Source organism: Ochlerotatus camptorhynchus, unplaced genomic scaffold (genome assembly GCF_037179485.1).
Source record: "Ochlerotatus camptorhynchus isolate MF236.1 unplaced genomic scaffold, CSIRO-AGI_Acam_v1.1 ptg000556l, whole genome shotgun sequence".
NCBI classification, from domain to species: domain Eukaryota; kingdom Metazoa; phylum Arthropoda; class Insecta; order Diptera; family Culicidae; genus Ochlerotatus; species Ochlerotatus camptorhynchus.
In genome coordinates, this window is record NW_027041039.1 from 1,145,965 (window position 1) to 1,171,484 (window position 25,520).

At 37.6% G+C, this 25,520-nt stretch overlaps 1 protein-coding gene across 4 annotated transcripts in view; it reads right to left on the reverse strand.

Moving 5' to 3' along the window:
• Positions 1–3,376: 3,376 nt before the first annotated feature.
• Vmat (Vesicular monoamine transporter) overlaps positions 3,377–25,520 on the reverse strand; it is a 118,375-nt gene continuing 96,231 nt past the window's right edge. For 3 of the 4 annotated variants that reach the window (XM_065236587.1, XM_065236586.1, XM_065236588.1), the window contains 6 exons: positions 24,095–24,244; positions 23,837–23,975; positions 22,222–22,280; positions 21,347–21,942; positions 21,079–21,275; positions 20,065–20,592 (listed from right to left, as the gene is read on the reverse strand). In XM_065236587.1, the coding sequence (XP_065092659.1) occupies positions 20,283–20,592; positions 21,079–21,275; positions 21,347–21,942; positions 22,222–22,280; positions 23,837–23,975; positions 24,095–24,244 (1,451 nt within the window). In that variant the 3' untranslated portion in view covers positions 20,065–20,282. Of the gene's footprint in view, positions 3,519–20,064; positions 20,593–21,078; positions 21,276–21,346; positions 21,943–22,221; positions 22,281–23,836; positions 23,976–24,094; positions 24,245–25,520 lie in introns of those variants that run through there. The other variant, XM_065236589.1, reaches the window with a different exon arrangement.

Consider the following 25,520-nt stretch of genomic DNA (forward strand, 5'->3'; position numbering starts at 1 on the left):
TCTATCCATGTAAGTACCTATCCGTATTGCGTACGTTTCCAAATTTAGTACAAACCGATAAAATCGATCACTAACGCTACGTGTCGTGAGTTGACAGTTGACTGGATCGACAGCATACCCGTTTTCGTTTTTGCGGTGTAGCTACACCGGTGCTACACCGCCGAACACCGAAAAATTTCAAGGTGTAGCTATCGGTTGCACCTTTCTTTACAAACAAATGATGATGAGCTGTCAATAACTCGTGAATATTGCTGCTTACACTACACCGGTGTAGTGTAGTAAAAACGAAAACGACATAAATACACGGATTAGGTCAAATCAGGAGGTCAAAGGCGTACGGTGGTACGCAACAGTGAGTTCACAGAAGCCCTCAGGAAAGGGAAATCAGTCTCAGTGGATTTAGATTTGTCCTAGCAAGACAGGTCGCTTTGTTCACCATTAAAGGCTGCTTTAGTTAGAATCCAGAACCACAGTATATTTTATAGCAGCGCTGCTTGTGGAAGTGATCAGATTATATGTTATAGAATGTTTTGAGAGCAGTTGGCTTTGAAAGTTCTCTTTCAGTGGTGAATGTTTCGTTATGATTCGTGCACTGTTTTAAAAACTGGATGAACTCGCAGCTATACCAAGAAGAGTGCCTGGAAGATCATATTCCACTAAAGACCTGTGAAGTTTTGGCCAGATTTGGCAAGCTGCCACTACAGCCGGGAGGTACTTCAGTGATACCACGAAAACGGGATGCAATTAATTGAGAAAGACATCAAGCTGCCATTCACGAAACTGCCCCAATCCCGCCTGATCTCACAGTATTGGACGATTTTCAAGCAATACTGGACGAAGCTCAAGAGTACTGACAAGGTGACGCAGGATGTTGTTAACATTGCCAGATGCTGGAATGGTATTATAGTCATAGTCACTTTGCCTTTTAATAGAGCTGTCAGCTCCTGTCAGCTCTACCAGAGTTAAAGAAGAAGAAAATGTTGGCATAAACTAGATAATGTGGCCGCTGTTGTTTGAATTTTTTTAAATGCAAAATCTCGACAATGCACGGTGATATTGACAATTCTGCTTTGGTCACTCATTTGAGCTAACAGTCAAGGCAAACCATGTCAATTGTCAATGACAATGCTGCCAGTGACGAACATGTGTTGATTTTCTAATTAACAAAATTGGCAACGAAATTAAATGGCATGAGCAACACAATTACATGGAGTAATTAATGTGAACAAGCATCTACGTCTTGAGCTGCTTGTATAACAATAATGTGACACAGCATATACGAAATTACAATTTTTGTTACCAGGTGAATCTTTGTCATTGACGACAAAATGAATGAGATTTTGACGCAGGTTTTTTTTGAGGATCAAGTCTGTCAGTGCCTATGTGACGAACAATTTTGTCAATATCGTGCGAAAGTCTGTCAATGGCAATGACAAATCTCAGCACTGGTGCTAAATAAAGGTTAATTTTGACTACTCAACGTTTTTCTTACGTCAAACAAATTCCGAAATAGAGCTAATTCCTTACTTGCGGATTCTATGGTGCATGGCAGAGTTAAAACGGGCGACCGAGCGGACAAAAGATTATATTAATAATTGTTATTACTTTTCACTTTGCTAGCGGGTTTACTGAAGCAGACTTTTGGATTAGAGGTAAACTCAAGAGAAAGTCATGGGGCGCAATCGACCTAGGTTGGTGCTATCAGAATATTGGTGAGTAGATTCTTCCTTAGCGTTAAAGAAATTGATGTTAGTAGGAACGAAAATAGAGCTGCTGAACATGAGCAGAAGGAAAACATCCCAATTAACAATTTTAGTTGCAGATTAGCTTATACAGCCATAAATTGAATTATACAGCTGATTTTTGACTGTATTTCTGTCTGCAACTAAAATTGTTTGTTGGGATGGTGTGAAGGGCTCCAAAACCAAAAAAAAATACAGTTTATTAGAGATTTTAATTATCCGCTGAGTACCTCGCAGTTCATCACAAAAAAGAACGATCCGAGTAACCTGCAAACACGATAATAACTAATACATTGATGCAATATAAGGCTGAAAAACGACTAGCATAAGGTTTAGGAGCCCTATATAAGCCTTATATTGAAAAAAGGGCGATGGTTAATTTGTGAAGTAGGTAGGAAAGGAAAATGTTCTACCACAATAGTACACTGCGGTGTCTGCCGGCACTTCCCAATGTTCCAACAAAGGAATCAGTTTTATGTTCCCAGCTACCATTAAAGACACCTTCTTTAGAAGCTTGTGTATGTCGATGGAGAAAGAGAGTAAGGGTTAACCACATCCGGTACAGTTTTCGGCAGAATTTAACTTTAGCGTATTAATGTATTCGCCAAAGTTGTTGCTCTATCGAAAATGAGATCTTCTTCCGGAGCAACCATGCCACGTATACGTAAAACTAAAAATCGACTGAACCAGTGTATCATTTTTAGCACAATGCTACTTTAGTAAACCAATCCTCACTACATAATACATTCTTCGATTGAACCCAATTCAAATTGTTTAATATAAATTGCATTATTTCTTTCTGACGAATGCAAGCCGTACATCTCGATTGGTTCAAAAAGCATCATTTGCCATTTGACACGTGTTTTTATCTACCGTTTACCGCAGGATCGTTCGGTTTCGAGGGTGGTTCTGAATGTTTTTTTCCTTTGATAAACAAATTGCTTCAGAAACTATATTAGCTTTTCTTCTGTTTCAAACATAAAGCTTTAAAAAAAAATGTTTCAAACATCGAATGTTCTAAAACAAAATCTTTTCCCTCCATTTTTTTGCCCAATACCCTTTTGTACTGGTGACCGACCTAAATAAAGAAAACTATTTTATTTGAGAATTCAATTTTAACTTTCTAAAATCTTCAAGCAAATCTAATTATCTACGCAATGTTTGATCAATTATAAAATGTATACATTTAATTGAACTATGAAAAAAAAAAATACCCAAAACCACCCTGAAAACCGATTGACTTGCGAGTTCGCAGGGAGTAATTCTAGTTTGTTTATGTGTTTAGCGTGATATTTGCTATGCATTTGATGCAATCCATACGGTGATAGAGAGATGTACCGTTATTGATGTATTATCATTAGTAGTTAGTAGCTAATAGTGAGCTTTGTGCTTTTCGCAAATTTCTTTCTTTCCTTACTATTTAGCAATCTATAGTATTTAGCAGTGCTCTTTTCAACAAGTGAGTTCAGTTGTAATCGTCCAACATGCCAATCAATATTTTATCCTAAAAAAATACCTGTTTATAAAATACATACATTCCTCGATGGTTTGCTCCATCTTTGTCAAAAGCTCTAACTTCTGCAATTCATTGTTTAAAACGTCGTTTGAAGATTTGTTGTTTTTTGTTTCATTTGGTGACTCGTTTCAAAGTATCTTTCAATATTAAGAATCAGGCAATATTGTCTACCCTGTTTCAATTTTGGCATCTTACTCATCGTCGTCTTCGTTTTGATAGGTCACATAGCGCACAGAGGAGCGCTCTCCGACAATTAAAGCCTGGAAGAAAAAGAAGGAAAAAATGTAAGTTCTGAGAAAAATATTAGAGTCACAAAAGCGGTGATCGATCAAGTATTAGTTAAAGGACAATACGCAACGAGAGGGACAGGGTGATTCTTAATACTTCAAAAATATGCTACTTTTTTTTAAGTATGCCCTTTAGCCCAGACACACAAACATAACTTGTTGAATATTTTATATTTTATTTATAATATCTTTATCACTACGTTGCTACCATTTGTTGAGCACATTGAACAATGGCCCCCAAGCCGTTTTTAGGAAGACAATAATGTGTGTACTTAAACCATTAGTTTTAGGTAAATGGTGTCTTTGGGAAAGTTTTTGGCCATTTTTTATATAAATGCGGTGGACTATGGTTAGCGGTGCCGGTGGTGTAATGTTAAGCGTGATTATCTCTCACCCCAGCAGGCCTGGGTTCAGTCTCAGTCGGCGCCGCCGGAATGTGCTGAGGCATAACATCTCTGATCACGCCTTCCTTCGGAAGGGCAGTAAAACCGTTGGTCCCGGTTCATGATTTGATGGGTCGATAGGTAGGATTATGATAAAACTGTTCATTGTTGACCCTTCATAAAGCCTAAAGAAAACATAATATTCTTACCCGTTGTTTACAAGGTTGCTCATACCACACCCGACAGGGTGTTCATTTTACTCCAACGGTTTAATTACGGTTACAAAACGAACATTTTTAAATTTTCTTGCATAAGATTCAAAAGTTTACTTTTAATATTCAATTTGTATTCATGATGTAAATTGGGCTTGAAACTATCCATTTGGTTAAACATCATTTGAATTTTCCACTGAATTTTGTATGATTAGTGATGATTTTCTTATGGTGGCCAAACTGCCCCACAAACACCCCCCTACCCTACATTGATTTATAGTAAATTATTTGTTCGAGGCACGTTTAGATCTTTTAATGGCGCATGATTTTGCTGAAGTGACTAAGTTGCTATGTCCTTCTGTTGAAAAGTTATATTGTGCACCTTATAAAAAAATCACATTACGCAATTCTAACAAAAATTATGCGTGATATTGGAGCAAAATATCATGCTTGATATTGATTTTACAAGCTCCTTTGATATTGCGAGACTATTCACAACGTGTAAAGTTGAAGCTGAGAGTTGAATCACCGCAAACATGATTCCGCTGCACCTCGTTTTCTTAGAAAGAGAAGGTATAATTTGCGAATCAAAGCAAAACCAAAACTGGTTATGCGACCGCAATTACAAAAATGACGATGTACTAAAAAAAATGTCATGCAATTTGACAGATATTAAAACGTCATTACCATTTTCATCGGCTCGCCATGTGTTAGTCAATCGTCACTTTGATTCTTCAATAATATTAACTCTTTTTTCTCTTCATCGATCGCAGACACGAAGTGAGTGCTGCCAGCCATTATGGAAGTTTCGTGAAACTCAATCTCACCACAGCTTGGTGAGATTTGCAGCTGGTGAGTTTTGTTAGCTTGATATTCCGACTCCGAGCAGCGATATAACAGTTGTTTGCTTGTTGATTTTTGTGTACGAAAAACAAGCGTGATCTTGTTCTTTGGTGAGATTTTATTTTTTGATATTTTTCCAACACTGGTCTAGCGTAAACCAAACGGTCAGTTATGCATTTCCCGACGTTTTGGTCGTTTATTGTGGTCTTTTTTTAATTAAAAGCTTTTACCCTTTGTCGTTAGATTTTATTTGTTGCATCGGGTAATGCATAACTGATCGTTTGTATTATTCTAGATTGAGAAAGCCATAATAAAGAATACTGTTAACATGAAAGGAACATTAAAAAGATGATACTGTGATATTATGTAACCGGACACATCCGAACATGTTTCTGCTGTCATCGGGGAAATGGTATGCACCTTTGATTCATGCCAGAACTTATCATGAGACTCACCCGAATCTGTTTTGTTGAGTGTTCTGTGCGTTTGTGCAACATCTGGAAATGCTTCAGATGCCCCCAGCCGGGTAAAGCAGGTGCATAAGAACGCCTATCAAAGGTTGTTGGGTTTTGCCCTGACCGGCGATTTGCGACCTCTGTGCACCTGAACTCCGATTCTTACCTCCACGCGGTGCCCGGTGGGGTTGCTGGCGGTGATATTTGCCGTCAGTAATGCGAACAAGAACGGGGTATCATCATAGAGGTAACTCTAAGACCACTGGGTCCCGAAGAAAATCATTATTATTTTTGGCTCACTCAGTACCAGAACAACGGTCCCAAGCAGTCCCAAGCTATTTCACACACCCCTGCATGTTCTGCATGAATCCACACACCCCTGATGTTATCTGTCAAACTTTCATAGCGAATCAAAACAAACATAGTGTAGTAATAGAATTTCAACTAGAATAGGGTACGTTAATCGTTTGCTTGGGACCAATAGGCTACTAAAGTGGTGAGCCAATTTAAAATCGTTAGATTCGTATTGATTGTTGGTATCATCGTTGTCACTAATGCACTATTGTCAATAAATCGGTAGTGCCCGTGATGACAATGACAGAGCAAAAAGGTTATAGCCAACTCTAAGTAGCCTGTGATTATCGCTACCTGGGGATGCTAACCGGCTGGGTGCTGGTTACGACTTGGCCGTCTTGAATGAACTTTTTCCACCTCTTCAAGGTGGTTCGTTTAAAAGGACGTTAATAAATGGAAGCATGGAAGCAGATGCCCCCAGATGATTGAAACTTGACTAGAAGCAACTCCCGTTCTGTGATAGATATGATCTCATGACACCCAACACCCAACCGGGAAATGAAAGATTCTGTTAAAGATATGCATGAAAAGTTTGCAGGATTTGCAATGTTTTGCGACATGCACAGATTCTGTACTGTGGTCGCCGGAAGGTTTTTATAATAATTTTGTAATTTTTATGTTATCTGTTTCCCAAAATGCATTGCGTCTAGAAAATCATCTCGTGAAGGTTTTATACAAAAATATGGCATTCTGGCAAAACTTGCTTGTACGCTGCAGCGAGCTACAGTCTATTACAAGAACTGCCATTACAACTGCCAATAACGGGGGGGGGGGGGGGCAGACTTAAAGCTGGCCCATCCCACAGAATTTAAGAAATAAATACCGGAGCAATTTATTTTTGCATTGCATGGAGGAATTGCGATATTTTTCCAAATTATCTAGCTCTTTGAATTTCTTAATTAATTGCCTTCACGGCAGATAATTGGCTTTCTTCTTTCATACACTATTTTGCTACATGCAAACGTCTCTTATAAAGGTTAAATCTCTACATTCGTTTTGAAGAAGTGTCTCAATTTTGAAAACATTTCAAATTCTGTGTAAAAGTTTTTCTGATTTTCAGAATAATACTGAATTATCCTTTTAATATTCCAAGACTTTATTGAAATTATATTGAAGATCAATGGTCATCGGATGCTCTTCCTGGCGGACAGCTTTGACGACGGCAGATACTGCCGCTTGCGCTTGCCGTAGGGTTCGGATCTGTGTTGGACCGGTGGCCACAATCAGCACATCGTCAGCGTAAACAAATATGTAAATGCGCCCAGGTAGCCGGTCAAATACCCCATTCATTGCCACCAGAAACAACGTGACTGCGATAACGGAGCCTTGAGGGACTCGGGTCTCTTCGTTGAAACTTTTCGACCGCCTGTTCCCCACCAATACACGGAATGACCGGTCGGTCAAGAAGTTTCGTATGAAATACATCATATGCCCCTTCAAGCCCCAGTTTGTAAGTTTTTTCAGGATGGCTGGCGTCCACGTCCGGTTGAAAGCCTTGGAGATGTCCAAAGAGATGATTTCAACGTGGTGTTCCTGGTCGTAAGCTTCCTTGAGGACGTCCCCCAGAGTGGCAAAGTACGTGGACGTACCGAAACCTTGTCGCGTATGAAGTAACATAAAAACACTTTGAAAGTTTTAAATAGGTTTTACACTGTTCATATGATTTCAGGCGATTTCTTAATTTTTCTAGTAATAACCTTCTTGTATCTTGTAATTCATTAAAATTATGTAATCATTTCAGGAAATTGTGGTTATCCTTTTATCTAGCGATCAATTGCACACAGTTCGAAAAAGTAGTGTAAATTTCTGTTCAATATGATGCACATAAAAGGAGCGTCACATCTCATCTAAGTTTACATTATAAATCGTGTAAAGTTCTGAGACATAAAATGTTGCAAATATTGTATACAAAAGCCCATATTTGTAAACAATATTGCTTACAAGTTGCTCGTTTGCCTGAAATGAAATACAAGTTTACGTGAATGAATGTTTACATCACAATTATAATTCAGATTTTTTTGCTGTGTACCACATCCTTTTTATAACGACTTTATTGATTTCATACCCAAGTAACAATTTTTGCATTCAAAGTGTTTTTTATGTTACTTCATACGCGAAGTTAACGATTTTCAGAGTTGGTTGGAAATGCTATCTAACATGAAGCTTTAGTGTGATGATTTATTAGCTAGAGAATGATCTTTAGAAGAGGGTAGGTGGATAGTTCCGTTAGAGTACGGCAGTATGAAAATTGAATAGAAGTTGAAAATGAGCGAAGGGCCATTAAAGCGACAGTTTTCAAGATAGACGCACATTTTTGCCTGTGGACTTGGAGACATACTTCAAGTCCCCGCGTACATCGTACGGGCTAGGCAAAAATGTGCGTCTATCTTGAAAACTGTCGCTTTAATGGCCCTTCGCTCATTTTCAACTTCTATTCAATTTTCATACTGCCGTACTCTAACGGAACTATCCACCTACCCTCTTCTAAAGATCATTCTCTAGCTAATAAATCATCACACTAAAGCTTCATGTTAGCATTTCCAACCAACTCTGAACAATTTTTGTTTTATGAGGATTCTGTAGAACATGATTTGGACGTATAGAATGCTATAAAACCTCTATAAAGCTTGCAATGTTACTTGGGATACGAACATGTTCAAGTTCACTTACACTCGAAAAGTGACCAAAAGAGCCCGCCACTCTTGCTGTAATTGAATAATACTTTCCACCATAAAATCCGACAGATTTCGCCTCGCCACCATTTCGCGGTATGGAGATTTCTGAAAAATTGTCGAGTTCTGCAGAAAAAGTAGTGTAAATTTCTGTTCAGTATGATGCACATAAATGGAGCGTCATATATCATATAAGTTTACATTATATATCATGTAAAGTTCTAACACATTTCATGCAATGTAGCAAATATTATATACAAAAGCCCATTGTTGTAAACAACATTGTTCACAAGTTGCTCGGATGCGTGAAATGAAATGCAAGTTTACGTGAATGAATGTTTACATCAACATTAAAATTCACAATTTTTATCTGTGTTGCTTCTAGCGGTGAGAAAATTACTACATTTTGCTTTTTTTTTGCAATAGTGACCAGGGTTGCATCCACTCACTTGCTATAACAAATTGTTTTTTTTTTCTCGGAATTATGAAATCATTAGAACCGAAAATGGTAATTAGTACTAGTAAGTTACAAGAAAAGTTTGTAAACAAGATGTTTGATACATACAACCTGTCATTATTTTTTTCAGTGCGTCACAATCAGCGATTTCACCAACAATCAATACGAAACTAACGATTTTAAATTGGCTCACCACTTTAGTAGCCTATTGGTCCCAAGCAAACGATTAACGTACCCTATTCTAGTTGAAATTCTATTACTACACTATGTTTGTTTTGATTCGCTATGAAAGTTTGACAGATAACATCAGGGGTGTGTGGATTCATGCAGAACATGCAGGGGTGAGTGAAATAGCTTGGGACTGCTTGGGACCGTTGTTCTGGTACTGAGTGAGCCAAAAATAATAATGATTTTCTTCAGGACCCAGTGGTCTTAGAGTTATCTCTATGATTTCACTCTTAGTGAACGCTCATGAGTCATAAATTCGCTGATTGTGACGCACTGAAAGCGAAATTGACAGGTTTTATGTGTTAAATACATACTTTACAACCTCTTCTTGCAAGTACAAAATAACATTATCCAGTATTTTACGATCGCTAATGGCTGCCACAATCTGGCTGAGTTTCTGGTAGGGAACATAAGATTTGAAGTTTGGGTTGTGTCGTTTGACGTGTAAACGATCAGATTTGAACGCTTATAAGTCAAACGACACAATCCAAGCGTCAAATCATATGTTCCCTACCAAAAACTCAGCCAGATTGTGGCGGCCATAAGTACTCGTAAAATGCTGGATATTATCCAATGATTCCATAAATTCGAAAAACATTTTTTATAGCGAAGTGAGTGGAAGTAACCCTGATATTATGTAGAAATAATATATTGGACTAATTGCACCCTTATTGATAATTTTAATTAAAAGTGAATTTCGCTATACATTTTCAACTCGATTTTCCACCAGTCCATAAGAGCGTGGTGAGCGCTGTCAGAAGCAGCATGAAACACCTAACTATCGAAATGATAAAAATGGTCCTGTTTTGTTAAGGTTTCATTTTTGGCAACACTAAATGTTCAATTTTTTTTTTGCTTAAATCGAACCCTTACTGAATTGTGTTCATATGACTTGCAATAATTTCCCGTCAGGGGTGCAGACCCGGAGTTGGGGCAGCTTCAGGCGATTTGTTGCGTCGAGCGATCTTTCCAGGAGTACCGAAAGTTGCCGAGGCTTCGAGTTCCAAGAGCTCATAAAATAACGACAAATTTCCCGTTCAGGTTTCACAACGGATAGTTCTCGAAGTTCCAAAAGTATACTTAGCTGCATTTTCAAGTGCTTTTGGGGTGTATTGCTCGCAATTCAAGGATTTTTATGGGGGTACCAAAAGCTCTTAGAGCTCCGGGAACTCTGGAGATTTTCGGAAGTCATTGAATTCTACGATCTTTTAAAATTTCAAGAATATTAAAAACGCTAAAAATAAAAACAACGAAGGACCCTAGAATTTCAGACTATTCGAAACTTTTGAAACTTTAACTGTCATTCTACGCATATCTGTCCCATATTCCAAAAGTTGCATCTGATAAAACTAGTTCTATAAATTAAATTCATTAAATAGATGGGCATCTCGAGAAACTAATGATGAATGGTCTGTGTAGAACAAAAATTTCTAAGCATCTTGTTCTACTCTTTAGCAATATGAATGTAGGCCTAAAGGAGATTAGAATTATGGTGGCTGACATCCTGTGGACATAAGATCAATACGTTACACGATCGTCGATCGTGGACTTCGAGGATTTCAAGAAATACGTTGGAAGAGTTAATATGCATAGTAAGGGTTTCTCCCGTACGGTGTTGACCTTTATGCTACTTATTGATATATTATATTAGAGGCTTTTCTTAAAACACGTTGACACGACAGGGGGAGGGTTGGTGTGGCATATTTCTATGTCTAATAATGCATTGTTTGGAATCAGATCTCTGACCTGGTGTTTTAGTATGAATTCCAGTTTCTCTTAATATTTTTCAACATAAAATAAAACATCTACTTCCCGAAATGGCTCATATCGTTTTTTTTTGATCATATAAATTCTGTTTCAATCATTCGTTGGCGCAAACCAATTCTTTAATGATAGATTAAGTAAAGAACATCTTTGTGGGACAGTTATGCGTAGAATTTCAACAAAGGACAATAAGACTTGATATTGTTTTTATTTAAGCCCAGAACAAATTACATGCTTCTCGATTTTCATTCGAAAATTTACCTACAAAATTACTGTTTTATGAACAAACGTGAAAAACGTCCAAAAGTTACATGGAACAGATATGCGTAGAACGGCAGTTTAGGACCTTAATGCATCCCAGTAAGTCCTACGAGAATACTAAAACTCACTGAAAACATCTGGAAAGGCGAATAACATCAGAGACGACTAAAATAACTGTAAGCCACGACTTATTTTGCGATGTTCTGATTTGCAATTGATGTGCATTATATCGAAGACAACAAATCAAGAAGACTGGCAACTCTTCCATTTTCTCATACGAACGCTATGAGACAGGTACAATCGTGTCATCTGCCGCTCAAAGGTAAATGCTTCGAACGAATTTGATAGCAAAGATTACATCCTCAGAAGAAGGGTTTGTGTATTTGCTCATTTTTCTATGCGTTGCTTCCACCTTCACTCAAGCGCAGCGCCATTGTATCTGTCGCTTAGATTCTGGCAAAGTTGCCAGTCTTCTTGATTTGTTGTCTTCGATTATATGCTGTTGAATAGCGATATTTATATTTTTCTTGCATCCATTTTTGTAAAACTGTTTAATATGTATGTTATATACTCTAAGAATTCAATAAGACCACTGTACTGGCTATAATGCCATATCAGTGCCATATGAAAAAAGTAGACATTGAGAAAATGACAGTTGAAGTTATGAAGTGGAATTCCATGTAAATATTAAAAAAAAAATCATAGCAAATTTATCGGTAATTTTGTCAGTTGTAATGAAGCTTGCATGTTTTGTTACATCAGCAACAAATTTGGTGATTCAAAAAGCAGAACTGTCACTTGACCTCTGGACGATTGAATTTTAGGATGGGACTGATATGCGATTACTTTGCTTGACTTGATGTTGTTTTCACATTTTTCATGATCAAAGTCCGTAGTTTTATCACGTAGTAAGAAAGTAGGTGCCAATTGCAACTCGATAGCGTTTATTTTCTTAAAATTGATGAAAATCCGTATGCATTTATAGGCAGTGTAGGTCAGCTGATGGTATTTTTAAAGTACAATTTGTTTGCCACTTACTTTAGAAGTGCATTCAGTAATTCTACTTCATCTGCACGCCAAATTACAGATGCTTGTAGAGATACACCTAGTGGTGTCTGCTCTCTGAGTAGCTTTTCAATCACGCCGTAACGGTGCTCTCCGCAATCAACGAATTGAAGTTTTCTATGATCAGTCCAAATGGCATACCCTCTTGTATCCTAAAAAATACGGCGAAGAGGTGGTTTTGCCTCTTGTGATAGTTTTCAAAATTTCCTTGCGAAAGTGTACGTTTCTTGCAAATTGGAAAACGTCTGTAATGTTCCCAGTGTTAAAAAAAGGAGTTTGCCAAGATATTGTGAATTACAGAGGAATAACTTCATTGTGCGCTTGTTCATAGGTTTTTGAAATCATCTTGAACGATGTGCTTTTCGATTTTTGCATGAATTTCGTTTCGTTGGATCAGCATGGTTTTTACCCCAAAATGATCAATTAAAACAAATCTAGTACAGGTTACTTTATACACACTAATCGAGTCAGTACGGTTTTACTGAGTTTTTGAATTTCGGAACTGTTCGGTAAAAGTTTAAAAATCTGTGGAAAATTTATTAATCAGAAAATTTGTTCAGAACTTGTATATACTTAGTTATGTTAACCCCATTTAATGATAGAAAATAAAATTGGTCGATTTCATTGATTCCTTACGGATAACGGTCATTTGAATTTTTACCGACTTTTTCAGCAATTCAAAAACCCAGTAAAAAAATACTGACTCTTGTAAAAAAAATCTTAGTGTGTACTGATTACGCAACACCAAGTAGCACAATTCTGTCCAAAAATTCCAGCAACTTGTTTATAACTGAAATAAGTCGTATATAAGTTTCCAAGACCAATTTATAACAAGGGTGCTACTAGGAACATTGATGCTGGTGCTCCGATCGACATTGCATGCACTGATCTGAAATCAGCCTTCGATCGAGTTGATCATGGAATACTACTGGAAGGTCTAAGAAGAATTGGTGTCTCTGTGGATCTGATTAACTGATTTGCATCATATCTCACAGATCGAAAGCTCGTCGTTAAAATCGGATCTGAATCCACGGAACCTTTTTCAAACTTATCCGGCGTGCCACAAGGCCCATTATTATTCTCCATCTTTATCAATGAGCTCGCTACTGTACTACCATCTGGCTGCTGTGTGTTCTACGCTGATGACGTCAAGATTTACATGGTTATTAAAAGTATCCAGGACTGCTGTGCTCTACAACTGTTATTAAATCGGTTTTCTGAATGGTGTACATGGAACATGCTTCCATTGAGTATCCACAAATGCAGCATCATATCGTTTCATCGTAAGCTTAAACCGATTACGCATTACGATTACCATCTAATTGATGGAGTGCCCCTTGAGTGTGTTAATCGAGTTCGTGCTCTTGGCGTCATAACGCATTCAGCGCTGACCTTCCGATTACATTACAATGATATCATCTCCAAGGCGAACCGAATAGTTGGGATTCATGTTCAAAATATCTAGCAAATTTAACGATCCTCTTTGCCTCCGGTCTCCGTACTTACACTGTGGTACGATCTATTTTGGAATCCAATTCTGTCGTATGTATACCAGTCAATTTGGTCAACTAGGATCGAGGCAATTCAGAGAAAATTCGTGAGATATGCCCTACGATGACTCCCGTGGCGTGATCCGTTGAACCTACCACAATACGGAAATCGATGCAGACTGTTGGGACTACAGACGCTGGAACAGAGAAGGAATATTGCCCAAGCTGTGTTCGTTGCGAAAATGTTGACTCACCGGAACTACTGAGCCAACTCAATATTTATGCTCCAGAACGTTCGCTTCGCCTACGGGATTTTTTGCTGCTTTAGCCCCTGTACGGCATTTATGATCCTGTACGATGATCCTTCGATTTTAACACTACTGTGGAAACATTTAATCACATACTGAATGAAAGGTATTGATCATCCAACATGAAACAATGGACATTGCATCCTTAGTAAATACATATATGAGTGCTTTTTCTTCTTTGTTTTCCGTTTAACTATTGACGACGAGGAATGCTTTGAACGATGGATGTCCAAGCAACTTTACACTAATTTTAAATTTCAATCGTAGTATTTTTTTTTCTATTTGGTAGAGCTTCGGACCATCCTCTTGAAACTCTAGTATTGTTTGGATCTTTTGCATTAGAATAGTATTGAACACACACTTCCACATTCTAGTGGAAATTAGATAAATTTTAAACGTTTTCTGCCACACAAGACAATGGTCACACTTACCTCCAAGTCCCTCTTCCCTCAGTGTACCTTACTTTGAAAGATTTCAAAATTTCCAACTCTACAAGAAAATTGAGAACTGCGTGTACTCTGGGATCTTTTGAAACTCTAACAATCATATCATCCAAAATTATGGGCCACTTCCATTTGATTAACACGCAGAATTGACTGACCCATAGTAGTGACCAGGGAACCATCAAAATCGTATATTCCGATGTTTTGCGACGAAAAAAAACACTAGTAAACGGAATTAGGAGCAGTCTACGAATGAGATCATGGATTATCATTTATGTTGTTGATGATCAGCAACAAATTGATAATCCACTAATATTATGAGAATCACTGTGTAATAATATCTCGAAATCCAGACTATCTAGAAAGTTGCTGAGTCACAAGCAGCGATTTTATGATCACTGAGTGAGTGAAAATGGATAAAATCGCTGATTGCAACTCTCAGGAAGCGAAATTGAAAATGTTTTTTGTGTCAAACAGATATGAAATATGACACTAGGTGGCACTAGTGTGCATGTGTAATTTCACAGTGTGTTATGTCTCAAGATCCTTTGGGAAGTTGCAGTCTTTGGAAAAGTTGATCAGCTAGTAGAATTTTTAATTAATATGTCCAACATGTGGAAAACGTTGATAGTAGCTTTGTCAACGATAGCAACTTCCCAGGTGGTTGAAATCTCGTGGTATAGCATAAACTGGAGCTTCACATGAATACTAGCTCCATGTAGTGGTGGAACGGTTCATTCTGAATCGGACCGAAATCCCAGACGCAAAAAAACGTAAATTTCAAAATAGTGACAACGATTCGATGTTGATGTTTTTCAAGAAAATAAAAATATTAGTAATAGTAACAAACCGAATAATCGTAAGACTCGCCCGGTCATTGTGATTAGACCGAAAGATTCCAAACAAGCTTGCGAAGATACTCGTAAGTTTTTGAAAACACGGTTAGATCCAAAAACACACAAAATCAGTAATTTTAGGAATGGTAAAGATGGCTTTATTATTGTTGAGTGTGCAACAGGAGCTATCTGGGTGAAAAATATAGTGCTGTTATTCACACTTCGGTGCCAAGATTGAAAATAGTTGGCATGAACGATCAGTATTCCTCCGATGTCTTCATTGACTACTTAAAAGTCAAAATGAGGCATCGCTATTAATAATGTAAAAGTAGTGAACATGTTTGACAATCCACGCTTCACTTATAACAAGTTTAGTGTAGTAATTGAAGTCGATATCGATACGTATAAATGATTGTTATGTGCGAAAAAAATAAATGTAGGGTTTGATCGGTGCTCGATAGTTGGCGATTAATGTGTTGAGAGCATGTAATGCAAAAATTGTGAGAGATGCTCTAGGTGCAGCCAACAACACAAAACGTCGGAGTGTACGTCAACTGTATTGACACAGATAAACAGACATAACACTCGCAAAATGTTCATAGAACAAGCATTTAACGGTCAATTTAAAAGTATCGCAGTTGGTAGTACCGCCACCTGTGGCGCGCATAGTCAATTCCCTTGCGTTTGACGTTTACACACTACCGCCATCAGTTCAGCGTACTACCCACCACAATGTATTCAACAGATGGCGGTAATGTTTTTGCGACGATGTTTTACAGTAAGAAATATTCAATGTGTTATGTCTGTTTGTCTGTGGTATTGACATATATTAATTGTTTGAAAATAAATAAAGAACGTAAAATTAACTTGGACGTCAACCATGCCGCATTTAGCTCGGAATGTTTGCTCTATAAAAGACTTTTTGATCAGAAGAAAAGCAGCTTGCGTTTCGATAAATAGCAGCGAAGTTCCTGGAATGTGAATCAATTCAATTTTTTGTGGGGTGGTCTACAAACTACGTAGAATTACGTCAGATTGTTGAGGAAAAACGTCCTCTTTTAGTCTTATTATCTGAAACTCATATTGTAGAAACTGAAGCTTTTAATCAGTATATATTGTTGCTGCTTGTTTATCACATTCTAGACACACAATTCAACCTTTGTACCAACGAAGTTATTGAGTGCAACTGGTTCTTGGGCATTACAGTTGTACGTGGCATGAAGATGGGTAATTGTGGTGTTTTGTATCATTCTCCCAGTTCTAGTGACCAGCGTTTCGTTGAAGTTTTAGAGAACTGGCTCGAGGCATTCCTTGATTCTAGTAAATTAAATATATTGGCTGGTGATTTTAATATTAATTGGCGTGATAACCATAATTCGAATCATTTGAAGCGTTTAGCTGAGTTTTTTTTTATTTAAAGCAAACGGTAGAACTTTAGTTAACCACGTTTATTCCAATTTTGATTCCATTCGTAAGTAAGTAATTAGTGATTAATGTCTTAGACCATGTTAACGATAACGATAATTTTGTAAAATTGAAGTGCTGGAGGAAATATTCGAAGCAAGCTGTTTCGAATCTTGTTGAGAGAAGCCTGGATTTTCCATTCGCGGCCGGTAACTTAGATGAATCTACAGCTGTTCTTAATAACGCTTTGAAAACGTGTTCCAATCAACTAGTTGAGCAAAAGTTTGTTTCTTTGAAGAACTCGAACAGCTGGTACAATTTGGATCTTTTGCGTCTTAAACGGAAAAGGGACAAATGATACAAAAAGTTTTGTAGATCAAATAAAGACAATCATTGGACTATGTACACAATCGCGCGTAATAAGTATTCACAATCTATAAAGAAAACTCGTTGTGAAAATGTACAAAGGAAGATTGATCAGCATCAAAACAACAGCAAAGAGTTATGGATAATTTTGAAATCTTTATTAAAACCTAATAATTGCAAACCACGGTCCATAAATTTTAATGACACATTAGAACAGTTAGAATAAGTAATTGCAGCTAAGTTTAATGATTATTTTGTAGACAGTGTTTCATTGATTAATCAATCCATTGAATTGGTCGATGAACCTGACGAAATAAAACAGCCAGTTAATAGTAGTTGTAGATTTGATGTTTTTCACCCAATTACATTAGATGAACTTAGAGTTATTTGTTTTTCATTGGGAAAATCGGCTGGAGTAGATAATGTTAATGCTAGAGTTATTCAAGACTGCTTTCATGTCATTGGCCACATCTTGCTGGACCATATTAATGAATCATTGAAAACTGGACATGTGCCATAAATTTGGAAGGAATCCTTAGTGGTCCCTATTCAAAAAGTTGCTTGAACGATTAAAGCCGAAGAGTTTCGTCCCATCAACATGTTGCACACATTAGAGAAAATTTTAGACCTTGTTGTTAAAGGCCAGCTGTTGGAGTATTTAAATAGTAATAGTTTGTTGATACCAGAACAATCGGGATATCAAGAAGGTCATTCTTGTAAAACCGCGTTGAATTTGGTATTAGCGAAGTGGGAAAATATGATTGTTGCTGTTTTTTTCGATCTTAAACGCGCTTTTGAAACAATTTCTAGGCCCTTATTGTTAAGATCAATCAAGCGCTTTGGAATTACGAGTACTGCATATTAATAGTTTGAAAGCTAGTTGTCTGACAGAACACAACGGACTGTTTTTAATGATTAACCTTGGAGTGCTCCAGGGAAGTGTATTAGGGCCCCTGTTATTTATTATGTATATTAATGACTTGCGACGTGATTTAGGATTTTGGGACATTAATCTTTTTGCAGATGATACTGTGTTATTCATTGCAGCTAAGGATTTAGATGATGCCGTTTTACACTTGAATGAAGATTTGCGATCTCTATGTAGATGGTTGAAGTATAAGCAGTTGAAATTGAATACAAGTAAAACTAAATTTATGGTAATTTCGCGGAATAGAGTAAATGAGAACGTCTCTGTTGTAATTCATGATGAGACTATTGATCGCGTTCGGGAGATTAAATATTTTGGCGTGATTATTGATGACACACTTAAGTTCAACTCTCACATTGACAATGTCATCAAGAAAATTGCCAAGAAGTATGGAATTCTATGTCGACTGAAAAACGATTTAACTATTTCTAGTAAAATACAGCTATGCAAATCAATCATCTCTCCTCATCTAGACTTTTGCCCTTCCATTTTGTTTCTGGCCAATGCAACACAAATATCGAGATTACAGCGCTTGCAGAATAAAATAATGCGTTTGATGTAATAGATTCACTTCCTCAACTTTGATGCTAGACGTCTTACAATGGTTGTCGGTGAAGCAAAGAATTGTATATTTGACTATGGTGTTCATTTTTAAAGTAGTTAACGGTTTGCTGCCTCGATATTTGTGTGATCAAATTGAAAGAGGAAGTGACTTTCATAGATATAATACTAGAAACGTGGTTGAAATAAGAACACCACATTTCTTGACTTGAGCTTCACAAGCTATGTATCTTGACGAAGTTATCTCTAACGGATTATTTTATATGGATAGCTGTCATAACGACTTTTTTTTAATAATTATTGTAGCACTGCAAAAACTATTTCTGTTCGCCATGATGGTGATGATGTATTTTAAATATTTGATTTAATAGTAGTTTAATTTAATAAAAAGTAGTCTACAAAGGTTTGAGTCTCGCGCGCGTATTACGGATATAGAGGACTGAATTGTAGATTTTTATTCACTTTGAGCTCTTATGGATGGGACAACATAGTATTTGACTTTGTTTGCGACATTTTCAGATCAAAGTAACCATGCTTGGCATACACAGTTTTGCTCACGAACTGCTCATTTGCTAATAACTTTACACATAGTTGACGAAACATAGTTCTGTTTGAAGCAGTCGATAGAATAGAGCTTAAGCTTTTTATGGGTATGTAAAAAAAAAGAGATTTTAATTATAGTTATAAACTGTATTTGATTTTGCGTTGCAAAAATGAAGGGAGAAATGCTTGCTGTACATCTCAGACTTAAAGTGTAAAAATTCAATGGTGTTGATTCAAATGATAAGATCTACCTACTCTTTGCATGTCTACAGTAAACTATGATCATAATCTATCAATTACTTTAAAGAAAACTAAATTTCAACAACTGAGTGAAAAGTTATTAACAAATGAGCAGTTGGTGTGTACAACTGTGTATGCCAAGCATGAAAGTAGCTTCAAACTTATCGAGTAAATTTTAAGTGATGGTAGTTGACAATCGATTCTAATGCATAACTCATTTTCACTAACTATGGTAATGGGTCTGTTATGCTGAACATGATTTATAGCACTCGTGCATCACTAAGAACCGCAAGAACTTTCAGAATCCAGGAAATTTTTAGGCTCCAGAAACAGTTAAAACTCCGACAAATTCTGGTTCTCAGCTTCCCTGGATCTTCTAGGTTTTCAGCAGCCTTTAGAGCTCTTGGGATTACGACTGTAAGAGCTCAACAACTCCCGGAGCTTCAAGGACTCCTTGAACTCAAACAAACAATTCTGCATAAAGAGTACGCAAACTTAAGTTTCCTTAACCTGATGACCCTCAAGAGTGAACGTCATATTTGAATCACCCCTTTCCGGATAATAATCAACACTCCTACCTTTTGCTTTCCCATCATTTACGGCATTTGAAGAACAATTAGATATTTTACTAGTTTTATCGCAACGAAAGGAAGACAAAGTTAAAAAGGACAACACAATAAATTATAACGCAAATCAATCTAATTAATTCAATTCACCCTTGAATTTTATTAACTTAAAGTTAGATCATAAAAACAATCGATAAACTAAAGCTAGTTACAATCTATGAGAAGGCACAGTTTTGCAAGGCACGTTGTCAACTATTAATGATTACTTCCTGTGATTAAGATTCATTGGTCATTCAATTCGTCATTGCCTTAAACATAAAACTTAAACGTAACTAAAACCTTAAACAAAAATGAACGTTTAAAGCTTGGTCGTGTAGCTTTCCTGGGCAGCATTGCCGATTGGCGTCGCTGGTCGCGTATGCGTCAGATCCTGAGTGCTGTTTGGTTCGCTTACGGTATCGCCACCGCCGGTGCCCCCCAGTACGGTCTGAACCGGTTTGTCATTGTCCAGTGTCAGACCACCGTTCTCGATGCCACCGATGCTTACCTTCTTTTCCTCCTTGGTCGGCGGTGCCCGGAGCAGTGTCAGTAATGGTGCGTACAGGAAGCATAAAATTGCAATTCCCACCAACATCCACTCGAAACCGATAGAGTTTACCAAGGTACCACTGGACGCCGGGTTGTAAGGGTGTACGGTGTGTTTGTGTAGGGGAAGAGGAAAGCAAATAGAATCGTAGGTTAAAATGGGTTCAACGGTGTGGTGATGATGAATGTAATAATGAGCTTGAGCATTATTGACTAACTGACTGAATATCAATGTTGAAAAAGATACACATCATCGCTGTGATTCCTATAAATTTGACTAATACACCAAATTCGGTGGTATCTATTTTTTACTATTCTGATAGCAAATTTCAACGCCGTCGGGCATAGTCGTATGCCATTGTACTTTCGAGTGTTTCTTTTTAATTTGATATTTATGTGCACACTCTATCAAATGTTTGCGACACTCTATTGTGATACGGGGGTTCTAATGTTGACATAGGATGGCCGTGGTCAGCAAACAATTGTTAGCTTGTGCTGGTAAAATGGAATGAGATTGGTGAAGTAGACATTTGATTGATAATGAATTAAGTGTAGGGTTTTTTCCTTACCTTATAGCAGGTCCAATAGCGAAACCCAGACAGAAAGCCACATCTCCGATGGCATAGACGCTACCGTACACGGCGGAATGCCGAATATCTACCAGGTAGCCCAATTCCGGCATCATGCACGAGTCGACCATACCGATGGCAAATCCAAGCCCAGCGTTTGGCAGAATAAGATGGTGGATCGAGGTTGCCATTGGTATCTGGAAGAAGTGGAATGCGTGTTCTATTTTAGTTTTCAAGCTCTTGAGACTTCTTGATGTGTAGTGCTTACCAGCAGCAGGCAAAAACCAATGATAATCAGACCTAGAAGCGCGGCAAGCCATCGTCCAATACGGTGACCCAGGGGTCCGAAGAGATTCGTTCCGATTAGATAACTGATAGAAGCAGGTAGAAATGTTACGCCTTGTTCCCACCGACTGGCACCCATGTTATCCATCATCCAAATCGGTAACGACGGTTCCAGCATAGCAATTCCCATGTTGGCAAAGGTAATCGCTCCGGCCGCTACAATGATGTATGGATCCATGACCAGTGCCTTCAAGGAAGGTGGGTCGGATTCTTCGATAACTACCGAAGGTTGCATCATCACGAGCTGAAGAAGACCGTCGCCAAGTGCCAGGGCTGATAGTACCAGAAAGGGAGCAGATTTTCCGACAAACTCGTACATTATTCCACCAAACGGAGGACCAATCAGGACGCCTAAAGCTAAGCCACCTAACGCTATACCCATGGCGTTGCCACGTTCCTTGTCGTCGGTGTATCGGTCGGCCAGCATTCCCATGCCGGACACGGACGAACAGGACGAACCTATACCCTGCAATGCTCTAGCTAGGAAAAGAACGGGATACGTTCTACCGAATGCGAAAACTGAAATGAACGAAAGTGCAAGTTTTAGTAAATTTTTCGCAACATCATTCTTACAGGTATGATGACGCGTCAACGAATTTGCTTATGTCAACTACATTTTGCGACCTTTTGCTCCTTGCAAGGCTATAAAAAAAGCATAACTGCTAAAATGCAATTACTAATTATCATCGTTGCTCAGACATGTTCAGAAAGGTTAGTGGACTGAAAGGATGGGTCGCAAAAAATGTTGAATTGAAGGGTAATGACTTGTCAAAATGAAGGAAGAATACAGAAACTTACTCAGCGTCGAAACAAACATAATGACGAACCCAGTGAACATGGGAATACTATAACCTATCCTGTGGAAGAAAAGAAAATTAAGTTTTTGTTACATTTTAGAATTATATTAGGGGGCGAAAGCGTAACAAGTTTTCTATTCATATTTAGCTTCAGACAGATTGTATTAATTTGTAATGACACCAAAAGTTGCTGAAGGAGTTTGATTTGAACCGAAGGTGAAATCATGTTGATACAATAAATCGCACGCATAAAAGAAATGATTTGACGATTAATCCAGCTAGGGAAAATAACCAGGAATTGGAAAACTTACCAGGAAAAATCATGGGAGTACTGGCGAAAATCAATAAACCAAGCTGTCAATTAAATTATAGATAGTATTTTTTTATGGATGTACAAGTTTATTATGAATAATATTTGATTTAATATATTATAAAGTATATGAAAATTTGACGATTATTAACGTTATGAATTCTGTGCCATGCAGGTTTCAATGTTATCAACTTATGTGCTTCTTTTAAAATTGGTTTAATATTAACCAATTCCAAATCAAAATTGGAAATGATTTAATCGGTGTCTCTAATGCAATTTTCTCGAACCATGGAAATATAACGCATTATAAGTTGTTGACAAGATATATGAACAATTGATAAACATTGTTCTTGTATCGTGAAATTCGCTTTTAAAACTTTTCAGCTCTTAAGATCAAACATGGCATTAGTGTTAGGGTAAATTACCAATTGTTGCACACTTCACATTGTTTACTGTGCAGCATTTATCCCTGACCCCAAAGTTTTCCGATCATGGTGAAATTCTAATCAGTGATCAATTGTTCAATGATAATATGTTTTTGATACTCAGTATTATGAATATTGTGATAAAACATGTTTTGATTATTTTTGACATTGCTGATATGATTTCAGGCGATTTCTTAATTTTTTTGGTATTAATCTTCAGTTGTAAAAAAAGCTATTACAAGCTCAAAATTCAATTAAATTAAGTAATTTCCACAGGAAAATGTTGGTTATTCTTTTATCTAATGATCAATTGCAATACATCTAAAAGTTTCAGAAAAATATTAATGGTCAATAATTGGATCACATTTGAAATATTGGTCCTGGATTATTGTCTATGGCGATAACGCCTGAAGGTATTCAACGTTTCATATAAATCAGCAGTGCGCAAAACAGTCAGGTTCATTGAGTCATTTTGATATGAATATGAACTGCCATCTGCCTCATCATTCACTGCCTCGTGAGAATCTGAATGATTCAGAGGTAAACGAGTCACTGACAGCCGAGTCACTGAAACTCACAAAATAAATTTCGTTCTGACTATTAACCTTGTTCACACTTTTTATCAAATTTTGTTCTAAATGGTCTTGCCATTTTTTAAGGATAAGAGTTTTTACCTAAAGGCTTCTATGTAAGTGTACTTCGTTTCCATCAACTCGTATGCACTCAGCAAACTCTGTAGTCAAGTTATAATTATAAGTTAAGGACAACTACTGTCGCTGAGAATATAAAAGTAGGAGTAAAATAAGAACAGAAGTGTAATGATTCTTGAAAACCAAAGTGAAGGGCTCTCTATAATTGTTTTCTAACCAAGCACTACTTACTTATGCGTTAATGGACCGACTATCGGGTTGGCAAGCAGCTGGACGAAAGCTTTCGATGCAAACATAAGGCCAACTTCAACCGTTTCCTCCACCAGCTCCTTGTGGCGTTCCTCTCGCTCGGCGTACCAACTTGCGTTATCTGATTGGGATTGATTCATTTTCAGGCAGCATTCAAAAGTTTAGAATTCAATTAGTTGCAAATAAAAAATACTCCTCTAGCTCGATCGCTCGACAGCTAGTGGAAGAAAAATGCCTTACCATAGCCGGGAGTAGTGATGTCAATCCCATTGTACGGGGTGGTGCTTTCCTTCTCGCACGGCGAAAGCGTCGGGGGTGGAGTCTTAGGAAAGCTAGCTAGAGGTGCATCCGGGTGTCTGATGTCATACAGGAATTCCGGAATGATTGGCACTGCAAATGAAATTAAGAGAAGAAAAATATATGTAGTATATTTGCTATGACATCCCTACAGCAGGGAGACCCTAACTATCTAGAATCGTGGAGTGTTAAATTGGAAAACAACACCGTTCATCGTCTGCTAGTGCCACTGAATTTCCTGTCAACGGATGGTGGTCGGTGTGCCACACTCCAAACGCACAGTAGCAGGAAATTGAATGTGACATATCTGGCTATAGGCGAAAAACTGTTCTGTGCCTGCCTGTCTGCCTTCGGGGATACCGGTGAACGAGCGAAGCAACAAGTTATCCATCTTTAGCATCTAATTGAATTATTTAGTTTTAAACGAAAATTGAAATTTAACCGTCAATCAATGGTTCTTCATGTGCAGTGGTAGAAGTTTCCATCCAGTATAAATTGTGTTATTCTGAATTTGGTGTTTGTCAATTTTCAGTTTAGTTCTAAACCAAATTGCACATATTGCGTCTATTTCATCAAGCTAGTGAATATAGAATTTATCTTGGATTGAATAGTGTAAAACACGTCAGTTATATAAAAATTGGGGAAAATTCCAATATGAACGCAAAGTTGAAGTAAATTTCCTTAGTTCCTCAGCTTGAGATTATCCGTTTGCTGTCTTGATCTATTATAGATCAATAAAGTAACAATAAGTTCAGAATGTTTCGCCAATATTTCTATGGTATCTATACGAACAGCTCCAGATGATGGAAAAATTCCTCTCTTTTTTGAATCGTTGTTCACCCCCCGGCGGAAAATGGATACATAATTGAATCAGTGCAAAATTTATTAGATCACAAATTGCTCGCTTTTATGTCGCTATCAACCTTATTTGCTTCACCATTTTGTCACCTTCCTTGTGGCACCTTCTAGCGAAGTGTCTATACACCGCCACTATATATGGAGACGGCTGTCCAAAGCAGCAACAAGCATCGAGGGTGAATATTCATGTTCTGTAAGCTAAAGCAATATGCTCTTGTGTGGACCGATGAATTGAATCAGTGGAGATGGCGGTAAGAAGTGTGTTGAGGGTATCGTTTAAGGAGCAATTGATTTTCAATTAGCTTTGCCCCAAGAAGAGTGCATTGTTAGCCAAAGTTCAGCATCAACACACATGTTAAGCATATGTTTAAGGCTTTACCGTAACTTGATCGAAAAAGTCAAGACCAACCATTGAAATGGCCTTAAGTCCATTTTGTAAACAAACCTTGTAAGGCCATTTTCTCGCGAACTGAAGTCCGCAAAGGCAAACCAACATAATGCACAGGTAGGG